General features: G+C 40.0%; 1 protein-coding gene across 1 annotated transcript in view; it reads left to right on the plus strand.

Moving 5' to 3' along the window:
- Positions 1 to 20,019, plus strand: part of POU6F2 (POU class 6 homeobox 2) — a 315,222-nt gene extending 295,203 nt beyond the window's left edge. The window contains exons 8-10 of the mRNA XM_033007123.2: positions 6,634 to 6,802; positions 15,692 to 15,860; positions 19,193 to 20,019. Of these exons, the coding sequence (XP_032863014.1) occupies positions 6,634 to 6,802; positions 15,692 to 15,860; positions 19,193 to 19,697 (843 nt within the window). The 3' untranslated portion in view covers positions 19,698 to 20,019. The remainder of the gene's footprint in view (positions 1 to 6,633; positions 6,803 to 15,691; positions 15,861 to 19,192) is intronic.
- The last annotated feature ends 445 nt before the right edge of the window (positions 20,020 to 20,464 follow it).

Genomic DNA, 20,464 nt, shown 5'->3' on the forward strand with positions numbered 1-20,464 from the left:
CTAACCAGCTCTCAGACATTTTTTCTCTGCAATGCTTTTATTGCTTTGATGCTGTCATGTTTTATGAGAAATGCACTCTTATTTCTCTGTATTTGAATATAGCCACTAAACCATGTTGTCTCAATCCAGCTTTGTTTTTCTTTCGCTTTTTATATGACTTTCATTGTTGAGGGTGACAGTTTTTCTCACTTCTGTCTCTTTTCTTTTACCACCAGCACCACACAATCCCATTTCATCCATGGATAAAATTACTAGATTTTTAAAAGTCAAGATGACCATACTATTTACTAGTACAAGAGACTACATCAGATTTTCCATGCCACACTTGTAACTTGATGTCTCTTCCTGACCAGTTTTCTTTATGGCACTTGCAGTTGTAAGAATAGGATATCGAAAAAAAAAAAAACAAAAACAAACCAGTATAACTGCACCACAGCACTGGGAATAGGAAGATATCACTAAACTACCTGTGTCGTTCTGAGACATAGAGAGTAAAGCATTGCTCACTGCAGGAACATTACTGTTACCTTTGAATTATGCACTTACCTAAGCATTTAAGTCTGTTACTGTAATATTGACATTATATCATCCCTGATGGGGGTCAGAAAGATGACTGATGTACCTTATTTGCATATAAAATTGTATCTTCTGCAGAAGCCTGGCTGTGTCCTCAACCTCATTTGGCAAGCCAAGAGACCTTCAGTTACAGTGTGTACTTGGAACATAGTTCTGATCCCACAGAAAGGCTTTGAAGGAACTCCAGCAGGCTCTGTCAAAGTCCTACTCCCAGTTAGGTCCACAGCACACCGGCACTTCTTTGCTGTAGTCTTCCTTTTGAGCTGAGTATGCGCACAGGCTGTGTGAACCCAAAGAGCTTTTTTATTCTGGTTCCCAAATGTACCTCTTCTGTCAGTCTGAGCTGTGTGTATAGAGGACCTTTATACTACATATACTATACTACACTGAGAGAGAAGATACTTATTAAGTATCAAATAGCTTTCATATTCACATTCATATATTCGCTTACTTGAATTTAGTTGATTAAACTAAATTAGGGTGATGGGGTACAGTATTTAGGAAACATTCTGGCAGAGCTGACTGTGAAAGTGATTTGGCATGAAGCATGTGGATGTGCATAATAACTTACTTTCTCCATTTGCTAGAAGATTTAAGAAAACATTTTTGAAGCCCATGCCTGGTCATGCATTATGAATAGGTTTGAAGACAGACTTCCTCTGCCATGGTGCTCTCGAATCACGCAGTGTCCACAGCATACCACCAGTCTTTCTCAAAAACTAACACATGGCACATTTTAAGAAATGTAGACAGAACAGAGAACTCCATTTACAGGAAAAATGGAAGCACAAAACACTTAAACTACTACTTCTGCAAGGCATTATCATGGCATTTCAAAGTGTTTGGGAATGTCTTTTTATATCAAGGTATTTATTTTTCAGCACCTTCTATCGACTTTAGTCTTTACTAGAGCTAATGTTCATATTTCCCAGGAAGAACTAGCTGACATCAGAAAAAATTGAAAATCTTTATTTGTATCATAAAGGGGATTGTTTAAAATGTATTTCTTGCGCTTTGTACCACTCCTCTTAGTTTCATCTCTTCTGCCCTTTTTATTATACTTGTCTTTTTCACCTCTGTCTTCTCTAATTTGTTGTGTTTCCTTGTCTCTCAGGTTTCCTTTTCACCGAATCATAGAAAAATAGGACTGGAAAGGACCTGAAGAGGTCATGCAGTCCATCCCCTCCCCCTAGGCAGGATCAACTGTCCCTATATCATTCTTGACAGATGTTTGTCTAACCTGTTCTTAAAAATCTTCAGTGATGGAGGTTCCCTGACATCCCTAGGCGACCTAGGCCGCTGTCCTTAGCATTAGAAAGGTCTTCCTGATGCCTGACCCTAGCCTCCCTTACTGCAATTTAAACCCATTACTTTCTTCTCCCTTCCATTATGGCCATATTTTGCCCTTGCTGTTTGTCCAGACTCTCTGTAAAACCAGTAGCAGTTCTGTTATGTTACAGGGCAATGTCCTCTCAAATGTTTGTTCTTTATTTCCACTTAGTTTCTTTCTCTTTCCTTATTTTATACAAAATACCTTGTTACTCAATCACTATCATGTAACTTTCTCTGTGCAGGGAACAATGTCCCTGATCTCATAAGAAGACCTTAGTACAGGAGTCCAGTCAACCATTCCAGGTGTAGGAATACCTTACATACATAATTTAAGAATAAAATTTAGTCTTACAGGCCTAATTCATTCTTTACCTCTGCAATTATCAATCAATACTACCTTCTCTGTTGACAGGAGTATGTAAAAGTGATGTAAAAGGAAAAAGAGTCAGACCCTTTGCATTTTTCAGTTTATTCTTATGAAGTATTATGCTGCACTTGATGCTTCTCACATTCATCTTATTCCTCTTTTCATACTGATCTTATTCTTCTAGCTGTAGTGTGCATACATGTATTACTGCCAGATACTGATCAGTGTTGCATACAGTCATCATTCTCAGCATGTCTACTATATCCACCTACACAGAATGGCACTTACAGCAACTGCTTCTGTAATTTCTGTGCCTCCTTCTGTCTTAGGATGGAAAATGCACAACAGTCATAAATATAATTCATATCGTACGTATGTGTCCAAAATTGGGAAAAGTCAGCTATTGCAAGTTCAAATTGATTCTGTCATCTAGAATCTAATTCATAATCTGATCATCGCCTCTCCTTTAGGCTATTTCTAGAGTGGAAATTATAGTGGATGAAAAGAGAGAGAGTATTTTAATGCAGTTTCATGACATAGATAACTATCATTGTTCTTTAAGCAGGACATTTACAGCTTAACCATCACGTCTGTAAAACAGGGGGTGTGCTGGAAATTATGTAGGGAGTTAAAGGTGGAATCCTCCCTCAGTCCCTGGTCAGGCCTTAAGGTGTCTCTTCAGCCTCTCCAATCCCATTACTCCCTTCTCCCTCACAAGCAGTGAGTTAGAAACCAACAATCTGTAAATATTCCTTATATATTGCTCTTACACCTAAGGTCACTGTGCATCCAGACTTCGCTAGCCCTATCCCTTTTTACCCTGCTAAATTTTGAGCATTTCTTACAGCTGTCCAAAGATTTCTGGGCATCTGACAAGAAAGCTGCCAAGCTTCTGGATTTCCCCAGTTATTTTAAAAATACACTTGCAAATGCATTGTGCAATACATGTGCAGAGAATCAAACGTTTCCTAGACTTAACCAGCATACTGTGCATGTGCTCTGTAATGGCTGTGGCTGTGTGCACGCTTTGCAGGCACAACTGGAGAATGCTTCCTGGAAGCTTCAGATTTATTGTGTATGTGCTCAGCGGTTGAACTGTTCAGGGACTATACGTGCAGCATGGCTGGAAAGTGTTGGATTTGCCATCTGTGTCTTGCATGATGGAAAATAGTGTAGAATCTTAAAAAATTAAGGCTGGAAGGCCAAGGTTGAAGAGATCATCCAGTCCGCTCTGTTGTTCTCTGGTGGAGTAGCTATACCACTATTTATCTAACTTGCTCCTAAGCACTCTCATAGGAACTCCACAGGTTCCCCCCAGCAATTTATGCCAGTGCTTCACTGCCACTTTAGACAGCTTTTCCCAGCATCTACTCTGAATCTTCCAGGTTATTGCACCTCATTCTCTCAATTTTAAAATGTAAGACAGACTCATTCTTTCCTCTTTTCATTAGCTCTGCCTGTATTTGAGGCAGGCATCATATCCCACTTAATCTTCCTTTCTTTAGATTAAACATGACCAGGTCATTCCAGGTGTCTTCATATGCCTCAGGTAACTCCCAGGCCTTCAGCCACTGTAATTATTTTTACTCCAGTTGGTTCAGATCTTTTTCTGGTGCGGCACCTAGCTGTGGACATGGTGCCCCCCCACCCCACAGAGGTCTTTCCAGTGCTTAGTAGAAAAGAAAATTCTTCACATGCACTACAGACTCTGTTCCCACCCACACAGCTTGGTATGGGAGTTGTCTTTTCTTCATTTCTGCATCCTCCCAGGATTGATGGTGTCATGTTCAAATTGACAGGATCATTTTGAATCCTAATACTGTATTCCAACCTATCAAAAGTCCTTCCCAGCACGTCATTGGCATGTAAATTTAATAAGCATGTTCTCTTCTTCATCATTCAAGTCATTAAGAAAATACTGAGTCATGCAGAACGAGGACAGACTTCTGTGAAGTACCATACATGCACACTTCCATTTCCACAGATAGATATCTATCCTCTCAGCTTTGTTTTCCAGCTACTTTTGCATTCATTCTGCAGCAATTTCATCTAAACTATGTTTCCCTAGGTTATAAAGAATGTCACACGAGGGAGTGTCGAGAGACTTGTAAAGTCAAACCACCTACTGCTTTTTCCCTGTCCGCAAGGCCAATTACCCTGTCTTAGAGGGAGATCAGATTGGTTTGACACAGTTTGTTCCTAACAATCCATGTTGTCTGTTGCTAGCTTGTTTTCTTGTGGGTGCTTACAAATTGTTTGATTATTTTCTTCAGTACTTTTCCACGGGTTGAAGTTTAGTTGACTGGACTATAATTTTTCAGATCTTTCTTTTTAAAGATAGCTACTACATTTGCTCTTCCATCCTCACAGATAAGCACTAACATCTTTAAGACTGTTCCAGATAGTGTGAATGCATCTAACTCATCTAAATACAGTACTTTTCTTCCCTTGCCTAGGCTGAAGTCTTTAGTTTTGCCAGAGATTCTTTCAGACAAGAGACCCAGAGCCCAAACTCCTGACTCTCACTGAAAGCTGCTGCAGTCTGGAGTGATGTGGGCATAATGGGTGGGCAGTCCATTTCTGCAGTGGTCAGAGGTGGCCAGCCCTCCTAGTGAACTGCTTCCCTAGGAGAAGGTATTATAAAAGTAGACGTTCTGGGTTGGGAGCTCTCTATGGATAAAATCCAGCCCTTAAAAGATGCCCAGTGCTTGCATGAGGCTGAAGCCTGGAAGCCTTTCAATCAGCTTCTTAACTATTATCCCTTTGATAAAGTGCCACTTTTTAAAAAATGTGCTTGATCCAAAAAAACTCCTTGAAATAATAAAACGTTTTTGTTTATTGATCCCTATGGAAATCAGAATAGGCTAAAACCGGTCAGATAAATAATTTTCAATAAAGGGTAACTCAAAGTTTCTTGCTTCATTTTGTGTTACATTGTTCCATATGAGAGGTAGAAAAAGGATTTGCAATTTTTTCCGTTCTTAAACAGACCCATAACAGGAATAATGTCATTAAAGTTGTTCATATGTATTCCACAGAAAAGTCTCATCTTGAATGTGATCAGATACCTTTACCTACTGTACCATACGCTTTGTTGTCTATTTAGCATCAGTCATTTCTCTGTGTTCTGAGAGCATATCATATATAATTTGAGTATTACTAATGAATTCAGCTCCTTTTCTGAAGTCATTTGTCCAGTTAAATATCAAAACTCCTACTCCTTAGAATTCAAGAAACAGATTTAAATTACTGACTTCAAGCAAGGCCAAAAAGGCCTTTATCTTTCCCCCTTTCTGAGAATGCAGATAACAGCTATCATTTAAAAGTGAAGCCTCTTAGTACATTTTGTCAATCTTTTTTGCTCAATATCAAGAAGCAACATAAAATAAAGGTATAATAAGTAGCAGTCACCTCAGTGTATAAGGACCATATTACTGTATTATTAGGCTCTGAAAGGGCTGTACTGGACTGCTAGAAGCCAATTCAAAAATGTAAGGCCCATTGTATACCTTGAATTCGCTGGGAGTTTTATGTAAAAATCAGTACCAGAGAATGTTCCTAGTTTTCAATCCCACATGAAAGCTTATTACAGGCAGAAGAGATTAATGGTTCTTTCCTTTCCCCTAGTGAACAACCGAATACTACACTGTTGTAAAATTTGTAAAAAAAAAAAAAATATTTAAAGCCAGATTCTTGTATCACAGTGTGTCATTTGCACCTACCATACTCATTAGGCTTTTCAGGTGTGTCCTACTTGACACTGCCCTGATGTGAATGGGGCTCAGAAGTTTCACTCTGTGTTTTAGGCAAGGACAATTTATTGACTGAGAAATAAGAGTTCAACGTTTTAGTTTGTGTGCTAGATGTGATGTTGTAAAACAAATTAGTCCTTTCTGTAGGAAAGGGATTTTCCCCCAGTTCATTTTCTTTTCCCCATTCCCACTCATCTTGGCCACTGGTCCTGCAGTATGAAGGGACCTCTCTGAAACAATGCTGATTTATATGAGAATCCACGTAGGGAATAAAAGTCTGACTTCATAAGTCAGAAAACAGGTAAGGACATGTATTTATTGAATCAGAATGCTGCTGTGAATGTCGCAGATCTCTCATCACCCATTTCAAACAAGTATTTAGCTTCTAATTAGATTAAGTATCTGGTTAAACTGAGAAAAAAATGAAAGTCAGAATGCAGAAGAGCTTGGATTGCTCCTGTTGTAACAGTCACCTGAACTAAGTCCGTGGTATTTAATGCTCCTATGGGATTTGTTCCCCAGAAGTAGATGGGTGAGATGGTGCACTGAAAGTTTCCTATTACTGCTTCACTTTCTAAATACCTATTTTTACATTTTAACATATAGCTCCATCAGCCCTCCCAGACGCAAGTGGGACAAGCAGCCTCACAACCCAATCTCCTGCATTTGGCTCACAGTCAAGCATCTATGTCTCAAAGCCCAGTGCGTCAGGCTTCCTCTTCTTCCTCCTCATCCTCCTCCTCTTCAGCTTTGAGTGTTGGCCAGTTAGTCAGCAGTAAGTATTGCTCCCTGGCTCTCCTTAATTCTCCCCTCTGTTTGTCCTCCTCACTGCTGAGTTTCCTGATCTGCTTTCCCTCTTTTTTTTTTTTTCTCATATAGTAGATTGTATTTTGCTAAGTAGAGTGACTCTTACCAGTGAGAACTGCTAAGTGCTGTCATGGATGGGGCTTAAGGTAAACATGCCTTGAGAAATTGTAATCAGTGCAAAAAATGGTCATAAAAATGGTAGCAGCCGTTAATTGACTTATAAGGGCAAGTCTTATAACTGAAATGTAGTTCATGTTCTTTGGAAATTAGAAGTTTTTGAATCAATCAGTATAATGAATTATATTGCTCAGAATTTGATGGGCAGACAGAAACTCCTACTTTTGGTTAGGCTGCTTATTCATTACATTTTGCTTAGTTAGTGTAGCAAACCATTTTACAAACCCTAGCACTACACAAATCTAGAGCGAGACCCCTGTCTTGCCAGGAAAAGCTTGCACACTGTAAACCAGAAAGAAGTGTAGCATGGGGGAGGAGGGAGAAGCACACTGCAGTGAAATAACTGAGTTTCAGTGTTAGGATTTTAACAGCTGACCTCCTGAACAGCCCTTTCTTCCAGATCATAGAGTTCAGAGTCTCTATTATTACCTTATCAGCATTAACGTTGGTCTTTACATAGCAAAAACAATAGGTTAAAAGTACACTTAAGAAGCATTAACAGTTTTTGCACATCTGCAAAAATCTGAGTGTATTGGATGACCTTGTTCAAAGATACTCCATGTACATATTTCAAGTAAACAAACACTATAGCTCACGCTGTATTGGTAATGTAAAATATATGACTGATACAAGCTTACAAAGGGCTTGGAGAAAGTGTCATGCAAGGGAAGATCTGAAAAAATCTTGGTTAGATTATTTCAGAGATTGTTTACATGGGGAAATTACTAGCAGAGCTATAGTGGTAAAATTATGCTGGTATAACTCCCACTGTGAATACTTTTATTCTGGAATAAAAATATCTGCATTGGTAGCTGTAAGTACATAAAATATATAGATACAGATATAATTATAGTGTTATAAATATACCGCTATTGCTCTGTCAGTAAATTTTCTCATGTAGACAGGCTTGTAGGAAGGAGACAAATAAGAGGCTTCATGTTAAAAATACATAAAGTTACCCCTTGTCTATGTGGGAAACTTTGACTAAAATAGCTAGTGCAGAATAAGTTACTTTTCAATGGCTAGTCCAGACTAGCCTCCCTTGTGGACATTCTTATTTAAAAAAATATTCTAGAATAACTATTGTGGGGTACAGTACCCCTCAGTGGTTATTCCAGTCAGTTTCCCCACGTGCACAAGCACACTACACAATAAAAACAACATGGAAGAAGGCCTTTCCAGTTTACAAGATAAATCCTTCAGAAGTTAGGAGATGTTAGAAAAATAGTTGCTTGTTCAACTGTATGCAATTCCTCTTAGAACATGTATTGTATTATAACAATATGTCGTGATTAAAATCACACTGTTGCGATTTTTTTCCCATCCTCTTTCAGTGCGTTCCCAATGGAATTTTTCTAGGGAGGCACCAGAATTATTAATGCAACAGGAAGGCTGTTGTCCCAGGGTTTGTTCCCTACCCGATTCACTAGACCATTCCCCAGTTTGCATACCATTTGAGGAAGCGAACTGTAGAAGGGTAAAGATTGGTTTTGATTCAGGCAGCAGAGGGCTGAGAAGCTGAAGCTTTCTGTCTGCTACATAATTCCAGCGCAGTGGCGGGCAAGTCACTTAAACAGATTTTTCACAAGTGCTCCCTCAATATCAAGCTTGAGACTCTGGACTTTAATTTACAGAAGGACCTGGTACTCACAGTTACAATTTTAAGTGCACTTTCACTGTGGAACTGTGTAAAGAACCATTTAAAGACACAGTCTAAAAAATAATTTCCTACTTGACCTAAACTGGGTACCCAAAAATGCTTTTTCCATTAATATCTGTCCATTTCTCTGTGGATGAGAAGGGGAAGACCCTCATCTTGTAGAAACACAAGAAAATAAATTAAGATTTAAAAAAACAGAAGAGCTCAAGAGCAAATGTCTTTGGTGAAGAGCTTTAATAGAGGTCTGGGGCCACACACTGAACAAGTAAAAAGGCAATACATCAATCAGTTCCTCTGTAATGAAGCACAACTCGTTCTGTGCACTGGATGAGGCAGGGGTCTGGGAAAAAAGAACTGGTAATCCGGGGCTCAAAGATTATGCTACACTGCGTTGTGGGCTACTATAACTCCAGCATTTGTAGCTTCTGAGTGTTTATTTGTGCAAACCTGAGGATGTTCTTTCAGCTTCATTTTTTGCTTGGATAGATTTCAAGGTTGTTACAAAAGCAGAATAGTAATGTAAGTCAGTCATATGGTGAGATAATGCTTATATTCATAGTTGAAAATATGAGATCGTCTGTCAGTTAAATAGATGGAAAAGCTGGTAGGTTGTGTTATCATCTTGGTGGTTCTGCTCTGAAAGGAATAAGACACGTGCTGTGCCCATGGATTTGGCTGAGCGCAGAGGAGTATGAGGCACAGGAATGTCAATCTGGGAAGAGTGGGAGATACACTAATGGCCACAGACTTTCTACTTGTTCCTCTCAAGCTTGACTCCTTCCACCACTTGTCCTGCTCCAGTCCCATTACTTCCTCACACTGTTCTCCGCACAGTCTGCACTCCCTTTGCCTCTGTGTTTTTGTTCCTCTTGCCTTCTCCCTGCAGTCATTTCCCCACAGTCCATCATTCCTCAACTCCTCTTCCCATTTCAGTTCCTCTCCAGCTCCCAGCCAATCTCTGTCCCCAGACCATATCAGTGTCCCTTTAACCAGCCTTTTTATTAGGTAGTTTCTGTCCTCCTCTACCTTATCACTAGTGCCACCTCTTTTTTCCTGTTTTCTTTCCTCTATCACAGGGATTACTACTCTCTGCAGTCAGGCCCTCTCTTCCTCCACTTCAAACTCTTGAAGCACTCAAACCCTGGCTCCTCAGTAGTCTTCAGGTGTTTTTTTTCCCTTCCATCACTTCTTTTTCTTCAAACTCAAGGTTAATTTTTGCCCTCTCAGCATCTAAATCATGCAGATGCCACTCCCACCCTCCCTAGAAGCCATCAGAGGAGTGTGGGAAAAAATCACCAAGAGAGGGAAGTCAGTCTCTCAGTCTTTACTGCTGTCCTGGCCCAAAGCAGACCAGAGCCACAACCAACTGAAACTTATTAAAGAAAATACAATTTTTTTTTTTAACCTGAGCAGAATAACTTGTTTTATCAGCCTCATTCTCAGAAGTAGTTGACCTGAAATTTGTCTTACAATGGTAAATGCCAGGCAAAATTAGCCATAGTCAGTACCCTACCTGAGATAATGAATGGCACAGAGAAAATAGTTGGGGTGCTTCTTTGCTCAAAAAAAGAAGAAAGGTCAGTGAAATCAAAACTGGGGAACTCAAAGTAGAGAAAACACTTCTCATACAATCAGACTGAGGAAGGAATTGCACTTGGGAATTAATTCACTGGGACCCAGATCATAAGAGCATTCCAAAGGAAGTGGCTTTTGATAGGGATCGCCTGTAAAAAAACATGATGATAATTACACATAAATAACAAATTCTGGAATTGTTTTAAATTTATGTTTCCAGCTTCATCCAATCCCTAGCTATTCAAGATCAACAGACACAGTAGTGTGAGGGGCAGGTCAACTAATTTCTGCCATTTGCATGGCATTACCACACAGACAGAAGTAACACAGCCATCTGGATGACCCTTAACGGCTGTCCAGCATGTTCTTGAGCGCATGTGGGCAGCCGCAAACTGGAGCTGACGCTGCATGCATAAGCCTGCTTGAGCTGGCATGTAAGTGCCAATGTTCCAGTGCACAAGAGAGCTACCTACTGGTTTCTAGCAATGTGGAAAGAGCCTACAAGAAAGAAGAAAATATGGCCAGTTCAGGAGGGAAAGATCAAACCACCTGTGTAATGAAACATAAAAAGGCAGATAGGATCCTTTACAGCTTTTCGTGGTGGATAATACCATCTTTTTAGACAAAAAGTCTTAATTGATCTTCACGAATTTGAAATTTGTTTCATGTGACTAAAAAAAACCATTTGCATGCAACTGTGACTCTGCACAGGGAAACTAATAGAAAGCCATCCCTGTTTTGCTCCTTTGCAGAATCCATTCAACTCCTGGGAGCAGATCCCTGGAGGGCAGGAGCACCTCTTTGTCAAGCCTGTGGGCTGTAATTCAGCAAAGCCTCACAGGCATCCCAGCTCCCTCACCGGCTAGCAGAGCTTTGTATAGCAGGCCTGCAATTGAACTCTAGTGTCTGCCGAAGTCCACTCAAAGTCTTTTAGTGGGATGAGGCCTGCCATGGGTCAGTGGCTCTGAAAGAAATCCATAGGCATGAGGGCAACAAGGAAGAACTTGTGGCCTCCTGAACATCTCTTTGATTTCTTTGCCCCTCCTGAGGCAGGAATACTGTTTTCTTTTCCACATCCGTTCCAAAGCAGCAGTCCAGTCCTCAAGCAGAGGCCCTGGAGTCGAGTACCTTGGTAGACATTTGCCATATTCCAGAATTTGTTGCTAAAAAGTTTATGTAAAACTAGGCATATTCAGCTACCTTATTCTGCTAATTGAATTGCATAAAGCAACATAACTTAGGTAAATAATCATTTGGGGCAAGGTTCTACATACATACGTAAACAGAGTAACTCTCTTTACAAGAGGCTGCCTCACATCAGTGAAATTACTGAATTACTATGTGAAGGGGATCAGAATTGGGCTTTAATAACTTGTGTTCCTTGTTTTTATTCATTTTACTTTTCATTCTAGTCATATTTTCTTTATGATTTTACATTTTTACTTTGACACGTTTCCTAATTTTCACAAAGGTGCATTTCCTTCCTTTTTTTTTTTTTTTTTTTATTTCCCTTTCTTTTTTATTTCCTGTCTATTTTTTAACTTGGACTGTTTTATTCTTTGTAGCTTGTCCCTTTTATCTCATTCTCACCCCTTCATCCCTCACCAGCAACAAGTGCTAGTTACTTTAAAGACAAAAAATTATGGTTGTTTCCAAAGTTACTTTAAAGACAAAAAATTACGGTTGTTTCCACATTTTAAAAGAAGCTCTGCCTAAACAAGAACTACGAGATTCATCTCTACTCTTCCTGTCCCTTCTGTATGATATCTTCATATTGTCTCATCCTACCCGTGTTCTTTTTTGTTTTCTTTGTTTTCTCTTAATTCAGCTCTACATCATTATTCCTCCTTTTTTCCATTTCATTTTACTCTTCTCAGGTGCATCCCTCTGCTCATTTCTTTAACTTTTCTACCATATGTTCTCTTTGTGGAAATCACAGGTTTCCCCTCATGCTCTGAGACTTCTGTCTCCATGAAGTTCCTTTCTTCCTTCCAAATTCATTTTACTGTCATCTGTTACTACAAAATTAAAATGCCTCCCACAAACAAATTATTCTTCTTTCTTTCCCCTGAGCTCCAGTCCATTTTCCATTAATAATGTTTTGTCCTGCCTTTCTTATCCAATTTACTTTCCATTGGACTGCCAGCTATTTCTTCTTCTGTCTGACTGGGGAAATCATCCCCCATAATCTTTCCCATGGTAGAACTCTGTGCAACAGAAATTTGCTTTCTCCTTCAGGGTGCACTGATTTCTCTGTAGCAACTCCTTCCCCTAACTATTAAAATCACAGCATATTTGCACTCACCAGCAAACTCATGCAGGATTTTCAGAAGAATGCACAAGTGGGAGTAGTATTTCCTGCAGTAGGAAAAAGGGGCTTAAATGCAGAAGGAGAGCCTGTGGATTTTATTTCTTCCACTCTGCTCATCCACCTTCACCATCCACCGGGACATCTAGAATTTTAGCTGGCTTTCTTTTTGTTGGTCCCAGACAACCCACCTTCCTCCAGCACCCAGTAGTTTCATAGACAAAACAGCCATTGTTTTATCAAGCCATAATGTACACTGGGAGTCTTTAAATGATGTTACTGTAGATCCCAACCACTCAGTGAGATTGGTATTCTTTATTTTCCTGTTGGCACTGTGCTGCCTTCTCTAGGACAGCCACTACATTTAAAAAGCACCAGTTTATTTACAGTCTTCAATAAGCTCCTCTTCCTAAAATGTGAAGTGCACTACACACTTAACAGTTCAGAGATCTCAGAACTTATTAAAACAAAGTCCTTTATCTATTTGTATATCTCTATGTATGTGTATGTATCAGTCCACAGAGTCCAAGATTATGTATAAATGGCATTTTAAAGGCAATAGAGTAAAACAGACCAGTGCTGTTATATGATGATGTCAATAGAGTGGTCTTCATAGTACTATTTGAGATTTATGGACCTGGCAGAAATCAAGGGACTGCTTCTGTGGATTTCAAAGGGCTTTGAATCACACCTGAAGTAGCAGTGGTTCCAATTTGATACAAACGCTATTTTCCCCCAGAGTTCAGGGATCTTTTGGTCCACCTCTGCTAGTACTTTCCTCCTCCCAAAGACACTATGTAAGAATGAAGCATCTTTCTCAACAGATACTCCGCCATATGTTACAATCTATTCCCATACTCCTCAAGTGCATCATGGGGTTTTTTTCTCATCTCAAGGAGAACTCGGTGTAATTGTTCCTTTGTCCAAGTCCCGCGAGCAGGAAAGGACTTTCCATGATACTCTCTGTTGCAACAGTGCCATACCAGAAGGATCCAGCAGAACTTGACAGAGTTTCTCTATAATCATGTGTGAGCAAATAACCCCTTAGCTTTCTTACCTCCCTTTTTATTCCTAGCAGGAGTTGGGGAGGTTCACAGGTGCCAGTTGCCATAGCATTTGCTACTTTGAAAGTTCTCTGGGAACACCTGAATTGTCCTTTGTCTCACCCCTGATAGTGAGAGGCCTTAAAGTAAAGGAAGGAGAGAGGTGAGGAAGGTCACCATCTTAGTGCACTTTACTCAAGGGAATTTTTGAGGCCATTATCATTTATGATATTTTGTACATTTATCAGTTGCTCTTCAGAGACCCAAAAGGCAGATAAGCATCCAGCTCCATTCTGTGTCTCTGAAAACCAGAACTGGTATGCTAGATAGGCTGTGTATGGGCTAAGGAGGAAAATTACACACCTCTAAAGACAATTATTTTACAAACCTGAGTGGGCCCTGTCATAACACCAACTACTTAAAAACAAGGAATATGCACCCTAGCTTTATGCTGAATGAGTGCGTGCATCTGTGCACAGGTGAGCTCCAGCACAGCACTGACAACAGGAAGGATGAATCTGAGTGTGGAGCATTGCCAAAACTAGGTTCAGCCTGTGTGTGTGTCTACCTGTCTGCATAGTTCATGTGGTCCCTGGTTGCATACACAAGTATTTTTAAAATACTGTTGCTGCGTGTGCTTCTTACATTCAAGCTACAAATCGATATAGGCTAAATTTATATAGCAGAAAAACCTCTTCCCTTTCTCTATTATTGGACTAAAAGATTTTTTATAGGACATTTCCATCATAAGGGAATTCTACATGAGGTTTATAAACCCCTGAAAATAAAAGCTTTGTTACTGTAATGCTGACAAGCCCTTAGCTATAGCAGTACTAGCAGGAGCCACTCTCATATAGGGTTCAGAATAGTAATGGAGTCTAGCACCGTCCTTGGACAACTGCTTGCATTTACAGAAATTGATGGGTTATTGTGCTGCAAACTTTTCACCTAAGAAGTCTGAGGAATGAAGTGAAGAACAATAGAGATGTCTGGCTGGGAGGATGGCTTCACTACACGCAGGATTGCACAACACTTTGAAATCTTCCACCATCCCAGTCCCATGCTGTCTCCGACTTGGCAAACGCTTTCATTTAGCCAGGGATCAGTAGCTTGGGGGGGGAAAGTTCCATTCTCCAGCTGCTGTGTCATTTCCCTTGATAAGTCCTAAATTGACCAAGTTATCTAGCACCAAAGGAGCTTTCCTGTGGTAGACGTGCTTTATTATGTGCCCTTTCAGGGACAAAGGCTTCTGTGTCAGTAAACTGCTATGGAGATGAAGGACAGATTTATTCTCACAGCATCATAAGCATTAACTTCTGAGGGGCTAATGTAAAAGTAAAAAATTGTGCAGCATTACCATCCAAAACCTAATGGCCGATGTTGCTGCTCCTTGATTATCGACCTGATGGGAGGCAGAATGAAATGCTTGAACGGCTGCTTCTCAGAAGGGCATATTTTAAAAGATTATTTTTAAATTAAGGAGTTTTTAAAGGCGGCATTTTGTTTGGCTTTGTTCATTTGCTGGGTTATTATGGACATTTGGCTGGCAGTTTGGGTGGGATATTGTGGAAAAGGGAAAGAAGGTTTGTGAATTAATTTTACATAAAGCAGAAAGTCGTCTCAATTTCAGATTAAAAACCCAAACAGTTTGTGCGTACATTTAGCCCTTCCCAAAGGCTGCAAATGAATATATTAACACCAGCCTTCCTTCTGGATGCAATAAAAAGAGGAAACAGGGAACATGACTTGTCAACCTGGGGAAGATTTTGCAAGGCACAAGTGGCAGTGAGCAGCTCAGGCACACCCCATTTTCAGGAGTTCAGCAACAAAGTATGTCTCTGAAAGTCTTTCACCAGCACCGGGAAACACTGCAGCCTAGTTAGCATTTTAGCAATCTGAACATGCTTCATAACAGACCTGACAAGGCAAACCCATCTCTGTTTGGGGAAGAAGAGAAAGGGATAAGTATTTAAAAAAAAAAAAAAAAAAGAATATGAATGAATATGAATGTCTTGACAATGAAAGCTGGTGTAAGCCTAGCTCACTCATATGTGACGCAAAGAACTGACATGATTAAAAAAATTATTTCAACAGATCCTCAGACAGCCACTGGAGAGGTGGATGGGGTGAATCTGGAAGAAATCCGAGAATTTGCCAAAGCTTTTAAAATCCGGCGCCTGTCCCTTGGCCTGACACAGACTCAAGTTGGCCAAGCCCTAAGCGCCACAGAAGGCCCAGCCTATAGCCAGTCTGCCATCTGCAGGTAACAAGTTACATCATAAACTCCTCTCCTCTCTTTATTCTTAATAATTAATTATTCAGCTTATTGTGAGGAGCATGATTGTGTTTGAGTCTCATGTCTTTAGAATGTATTATTTAATTTGGGACTTAATTAGCCAATAACGTTGGTATCTGGCAGATAAAATGTTCCTATTATGTCTATTATGTACCCCTAAAGAAACTTTAGTGGGTGTTTTTTTTTTTCCCCCTCTTCCTTTTTTAAACAAGTGAGAAACAATGTTCCTGGCATTGAGACTTAATTCCGTAGATGAGCTGGAGGCCCTGCTGATGCTGGATAAGCACCAGCTGACCCTCTTCATACTGTGCCATTTTCTACAGATAGGGTTACTGAACAAATATTTCATGGCTGCATCCCTGCTAAGTTAAAACCTGTATTACTGTGGTTAGCACTTCACATATAGGATGTTAATGATGATTTACCTAGGCAACACAGAAGGGGAAAAATTTTCCTTCCTGCTATCTTGCAAACCAGCAGCTATTCATCTTTTATCACCCAAATGTTTACTAAAAAAACAGACAACCTATGTATGCAAAGCAGAATCAGAAATCTGCCCTGATCATAAGAAATGATAATACAGTCTTGACAGAGTTAAAGTCGTTAGAAGAAAATACTATATATGCATGTGTGTACGTTATAGTAATCCCATGTTTATGCATGAGGTAACAAACACACTTAGGTAACAGCTTTTTCTTCTTGGGCAATGCCTTATAGTCCTTCTCCATCAGTGAAAGCCAAGAAACCAACTCTAAGCTCATTTAAGTGGATTTTGTTCTTGGTGATCCATGAAATGCTCTGTATTTTTATCTGCTCTTTATACTTTTAATGTATTCCCCATAGAACGGAAGTGTACTTTTCCTGCAGTTTAAGACTAAGGTTATAAATAACATCAGTATGGGGTAGTGAGCTTGCAGCTCACATTTTGCTCAATGATTTTCCATAAAACCCATTGATTGTTGTTAAATACAAAAAGCTCCATAGGATCCTCTCACTTCTATGGTCTCCCCTACTGTTTTTTCTTATAAGATACCTCCCTGTAGAAAATAACCTTTATTCAGTCTATACAAGGATACTACTGCTGGGAAATTTGTTTCAAGACTTGTATATCGTTATACCAAACAACATATACTGCAGCATCAACACTAACAAGCAATGCCAATGATATGAATGCTTTTGCTCCCTGTTGCTAAGGATTCATTTCATTATTTTTTTTCTTTCCTGTGGTCAATTGGTAAAGAATGCCTAAAATGGGTGGAGTTTTTAGCAATTGCCAATTTGTTGTAGCCTTAAGTTGTTGTTTAACATACTATACTTTAAAGTGATAAATTGCAGTTTCCTTTGTTTTTGTCTAATTTGCTGTCTTCTCATTTCCTCCATCTACCTCACACCTGAGAAAACCACTGGGGGTGGTTTGAATTTTGCTAAGAGAAAGGGTTCCCCACTTACCACTTATCTTGAAAACCCCAATAAAGATGAAGTTGGAGCACAGACATGGCTAACAAAAGCCCAGAAGGTGGAGACCTTTTACAGAGGGCTCCTTAGACATGCAAATTGCTCAGAACATGAGGACTGGGTGCCGAAGCTGGTCCCAAATACTTGCAAGATTAGAGGTTTTGTATTTCCTTTGGCCGCCCCAGATGGATATCATTTTGGGGTGCAATAACCTGGTACGACTGTGCATTTCTTGTTAAACACCAAGACAAGCTGCTTCAGTGACAGTATGCTGTTCCTCAGAAATAGTAGGTTTAACTTCTCTTTTAATGGTAACCAAGGAGTTTCCATACGAGCTCCAGGGTAATGGAAGGGGCAGTAAGGTAAGCAAGTTAAACATCCCAGTCGGAGACAGAAGAAGAGTCTCCTGGTGGCCTCTGCAGCTCATATCAGCAATGTACCACCTTGCTGGTATGGTCTGCATCCAAATAACAGCATTTTCTTAACTTGAGACAGAGTGTTCTAAAACATATACTTCAGCCTGAAATATCACTGGACACCAAGGAAGGATACCTTGCAGTCAATACCACACTAAGTTCCCAGGCACCAGTTACAAATTCTTTGGAGTGTTATTATCTGAACCTATTCCTTGTCTTACTCTTTGTGTGTGAGAAATGCTTTGTTTCTTGCTGGAATATTTTCTGCAGCCACCCTGTGCTGACTAGAGACACTAAAAAATGCCAACTCCGGTCACCGAGTTGCTTTGCACAAAGGCATCGATTCGGTCGGTCTCATCTCCAGAGCACGTCGTGATTAGCGGCAGCGCTTCCGCGCCGGCTGGGCTGGAGAGGGCGGCAGCGCCGGGCAGGAATTGTTGCCTTTCCGCAATGTTAAATACCGCAACGTGCGAGGTGGACATAGGCGAAGTGGGGAAATACGAATGAGCGGCATCAGAGGACTTGGGTTAATGTGTAGCAAGAGAGGGTGAACTCGGTAAATGAGAGGAACAAGTACTTATAAGACTTGAAATGTGAACTCAACTCTTCTGCTTGTTTTTGAAAGGATTAAAGCTTTGTGTGGCTGCTTTTCCAGATGTTTTATAATACTTGTAAAATCTGGTTTGGCAAAAGACTTTTGATGGCAAAATGATATATAGAAGACCTCATTTACAGGAAATGATATCATTCTGGTACAGTTTTCAGAAATCCCACAATAAACCCAGCTTGGTGCCACAGCGTATTAGTAGACTATTATGCTGGGTTTCATCTGGAAAACATGAGTCTGTCTTTGCACATTGTGGGGGCAGTCAAGATAATTGCAAAGTGTCCAGCTGTTTCAGCTGAACACCACCGTAGCTATGGGAATCTTTTTCCGACCCAGAAAAGGGATATAGCGTTAACTTGCAAACAGTGAAAATTGCTGAAAAATGAAAGGAAAGGAAACCTGATATTCAGAGGCTAGTAACTGTCGTTGGTTAGTGTTATTAAAGCTGTGGTGTTTGGACGAAATGGGATGGGAGGGGAAACAAAAGGATTAATCATAAAGACGAGATGATAAAGAGCAATTGCCTTTGATGTCATTTCCTGTAATTAGACTTAGCCTTAAGGGTTTTGAAGATCATCAGAAATACAAAAATGTGACTCATAAGCTGTATTATTTAGTGTACGTAGAATTTTGTTGCAGTGCTCGTTTTGTGTTAGCTTAAATATCTGGCTACATTTATTTCTTTATTTATAGATATACCTATCTGATAGTTTTCGTAATCCATTGTAAATTAACTCTGCCAGTCAATTAGTCAGGCAGGCAGGAAGTCCCACCCTGGCAGAGCATCAGTGTAAGACTCTTCTTTCTCAATTTTCCCTCAGACACACCATCCTGAGAAGCCACTTTTTCCTACCACAGGAAGCCCAAGAGAACACTATAGCTAGCAGTCTGACAGCCAAACTGAACCCTGGCCTTTTGTATCCTGCCAGGTTTGAAAAGCTGGACATCACCCCTAAAAGTGCCCAGAAGATAAAGCCGGTGCTTGAGCGGTGGATGGCTGAGGCTGAGGCCCGCCATCGAGCAGGTATGCAGAACCTTACCGAGTTTATTGGAAGCGAACCATCCAAAAAGCGCAAGAGGCGTACCTCATTCACGCCACAAGCCCTTGAAATCTTGAATGCCCACTTTGAGAAGAACACGCACCCCTCTGGGCAAGAAATGACAGAGATTGCAGAGAAACTGAACTATGACCGGGAAGTAGTTAGAGTTTGGTTCTGCAATAAGAGGCAAGCACTGAAGAACACAATTAAACGTTTGAAACAACATGAGCCTGCGACGGCAGTTCCTATGGAGCCTTTAACAGACTCTCTGGAAGAAAACTCCTAAAAACAAAACAAAACAAAACCACACACAAAAAAACCCCACACCAACAGAAACGTAACCATTCGAACTCTGTGAAAATACCTGTTCATCACCCTTGTAAGTAAAAGACTGAGAAAACTACAAGAAGGACAGAACAGTTTATAAATGTCCGTGGGTTTTCCTATTTAAAAAACAAAACAAAAAAATACACAACACTTAGTGTGTGTGTGTGTCGTAGAATTAGTTCCCCCCCAAAAAAGAAAAAGCCAGTTTTTTTAAATGGACTTAAAGTAAACCAAATAACTGCTTACTTTTTTTCTGTATATTATGAAAATGTGAACACATTTTAAGGAAAAACAAAACAAACAAAAAAAAAGGAAAAAAAAGAAAAAAAAAAAACTTTTATCTGTTTAAAAGAGAATACAAGCCTGCCACCTGGAGGAGTGATTGTAGCCTTTCAGGTATCAAGTGCTGATTCACTATGAAAACTATTAACCAAAGTCAGAAACATGGCATTGCAAACTAGATTGTTAGTCTACTCTTTTATGAGTGTGAAATTGTGTTACAAATTTTTACATTTGTATTTTGCAAAGAGGAAAACAACAGGATTAATTTCTCTCATCCTTGGCTGCACCCCCAGCAGGTGTGTACAAACAGGTGTTAAAGCCATTCCATAGTGGTCACCTCCTTTTCTTTTAGTGAACAGTTTTGCAATCTCCAAGTGTTTGGGTGCCAAAAATAATTTATTTTTATTGTGATTTGTGGGGTTTGGTATTTCTCTTCTAAGGGTA

This window comes from Tyto alba, unplaced genomic scaffold (assembly GCF_018691265.1).
Source record: "Tyto alba isolate M040663 unplaced genomic scaffold, T.alba_DEE_v4.0 Super-Scaffold_46, whole genome shotgun sequence".
Taxonomy (NCBI): domain Eukaryota; kingdom Metazoa; phylum Chordata; class Aves; order Strigiformes; family Tytonidae; genus Tyto; species Tyto alba.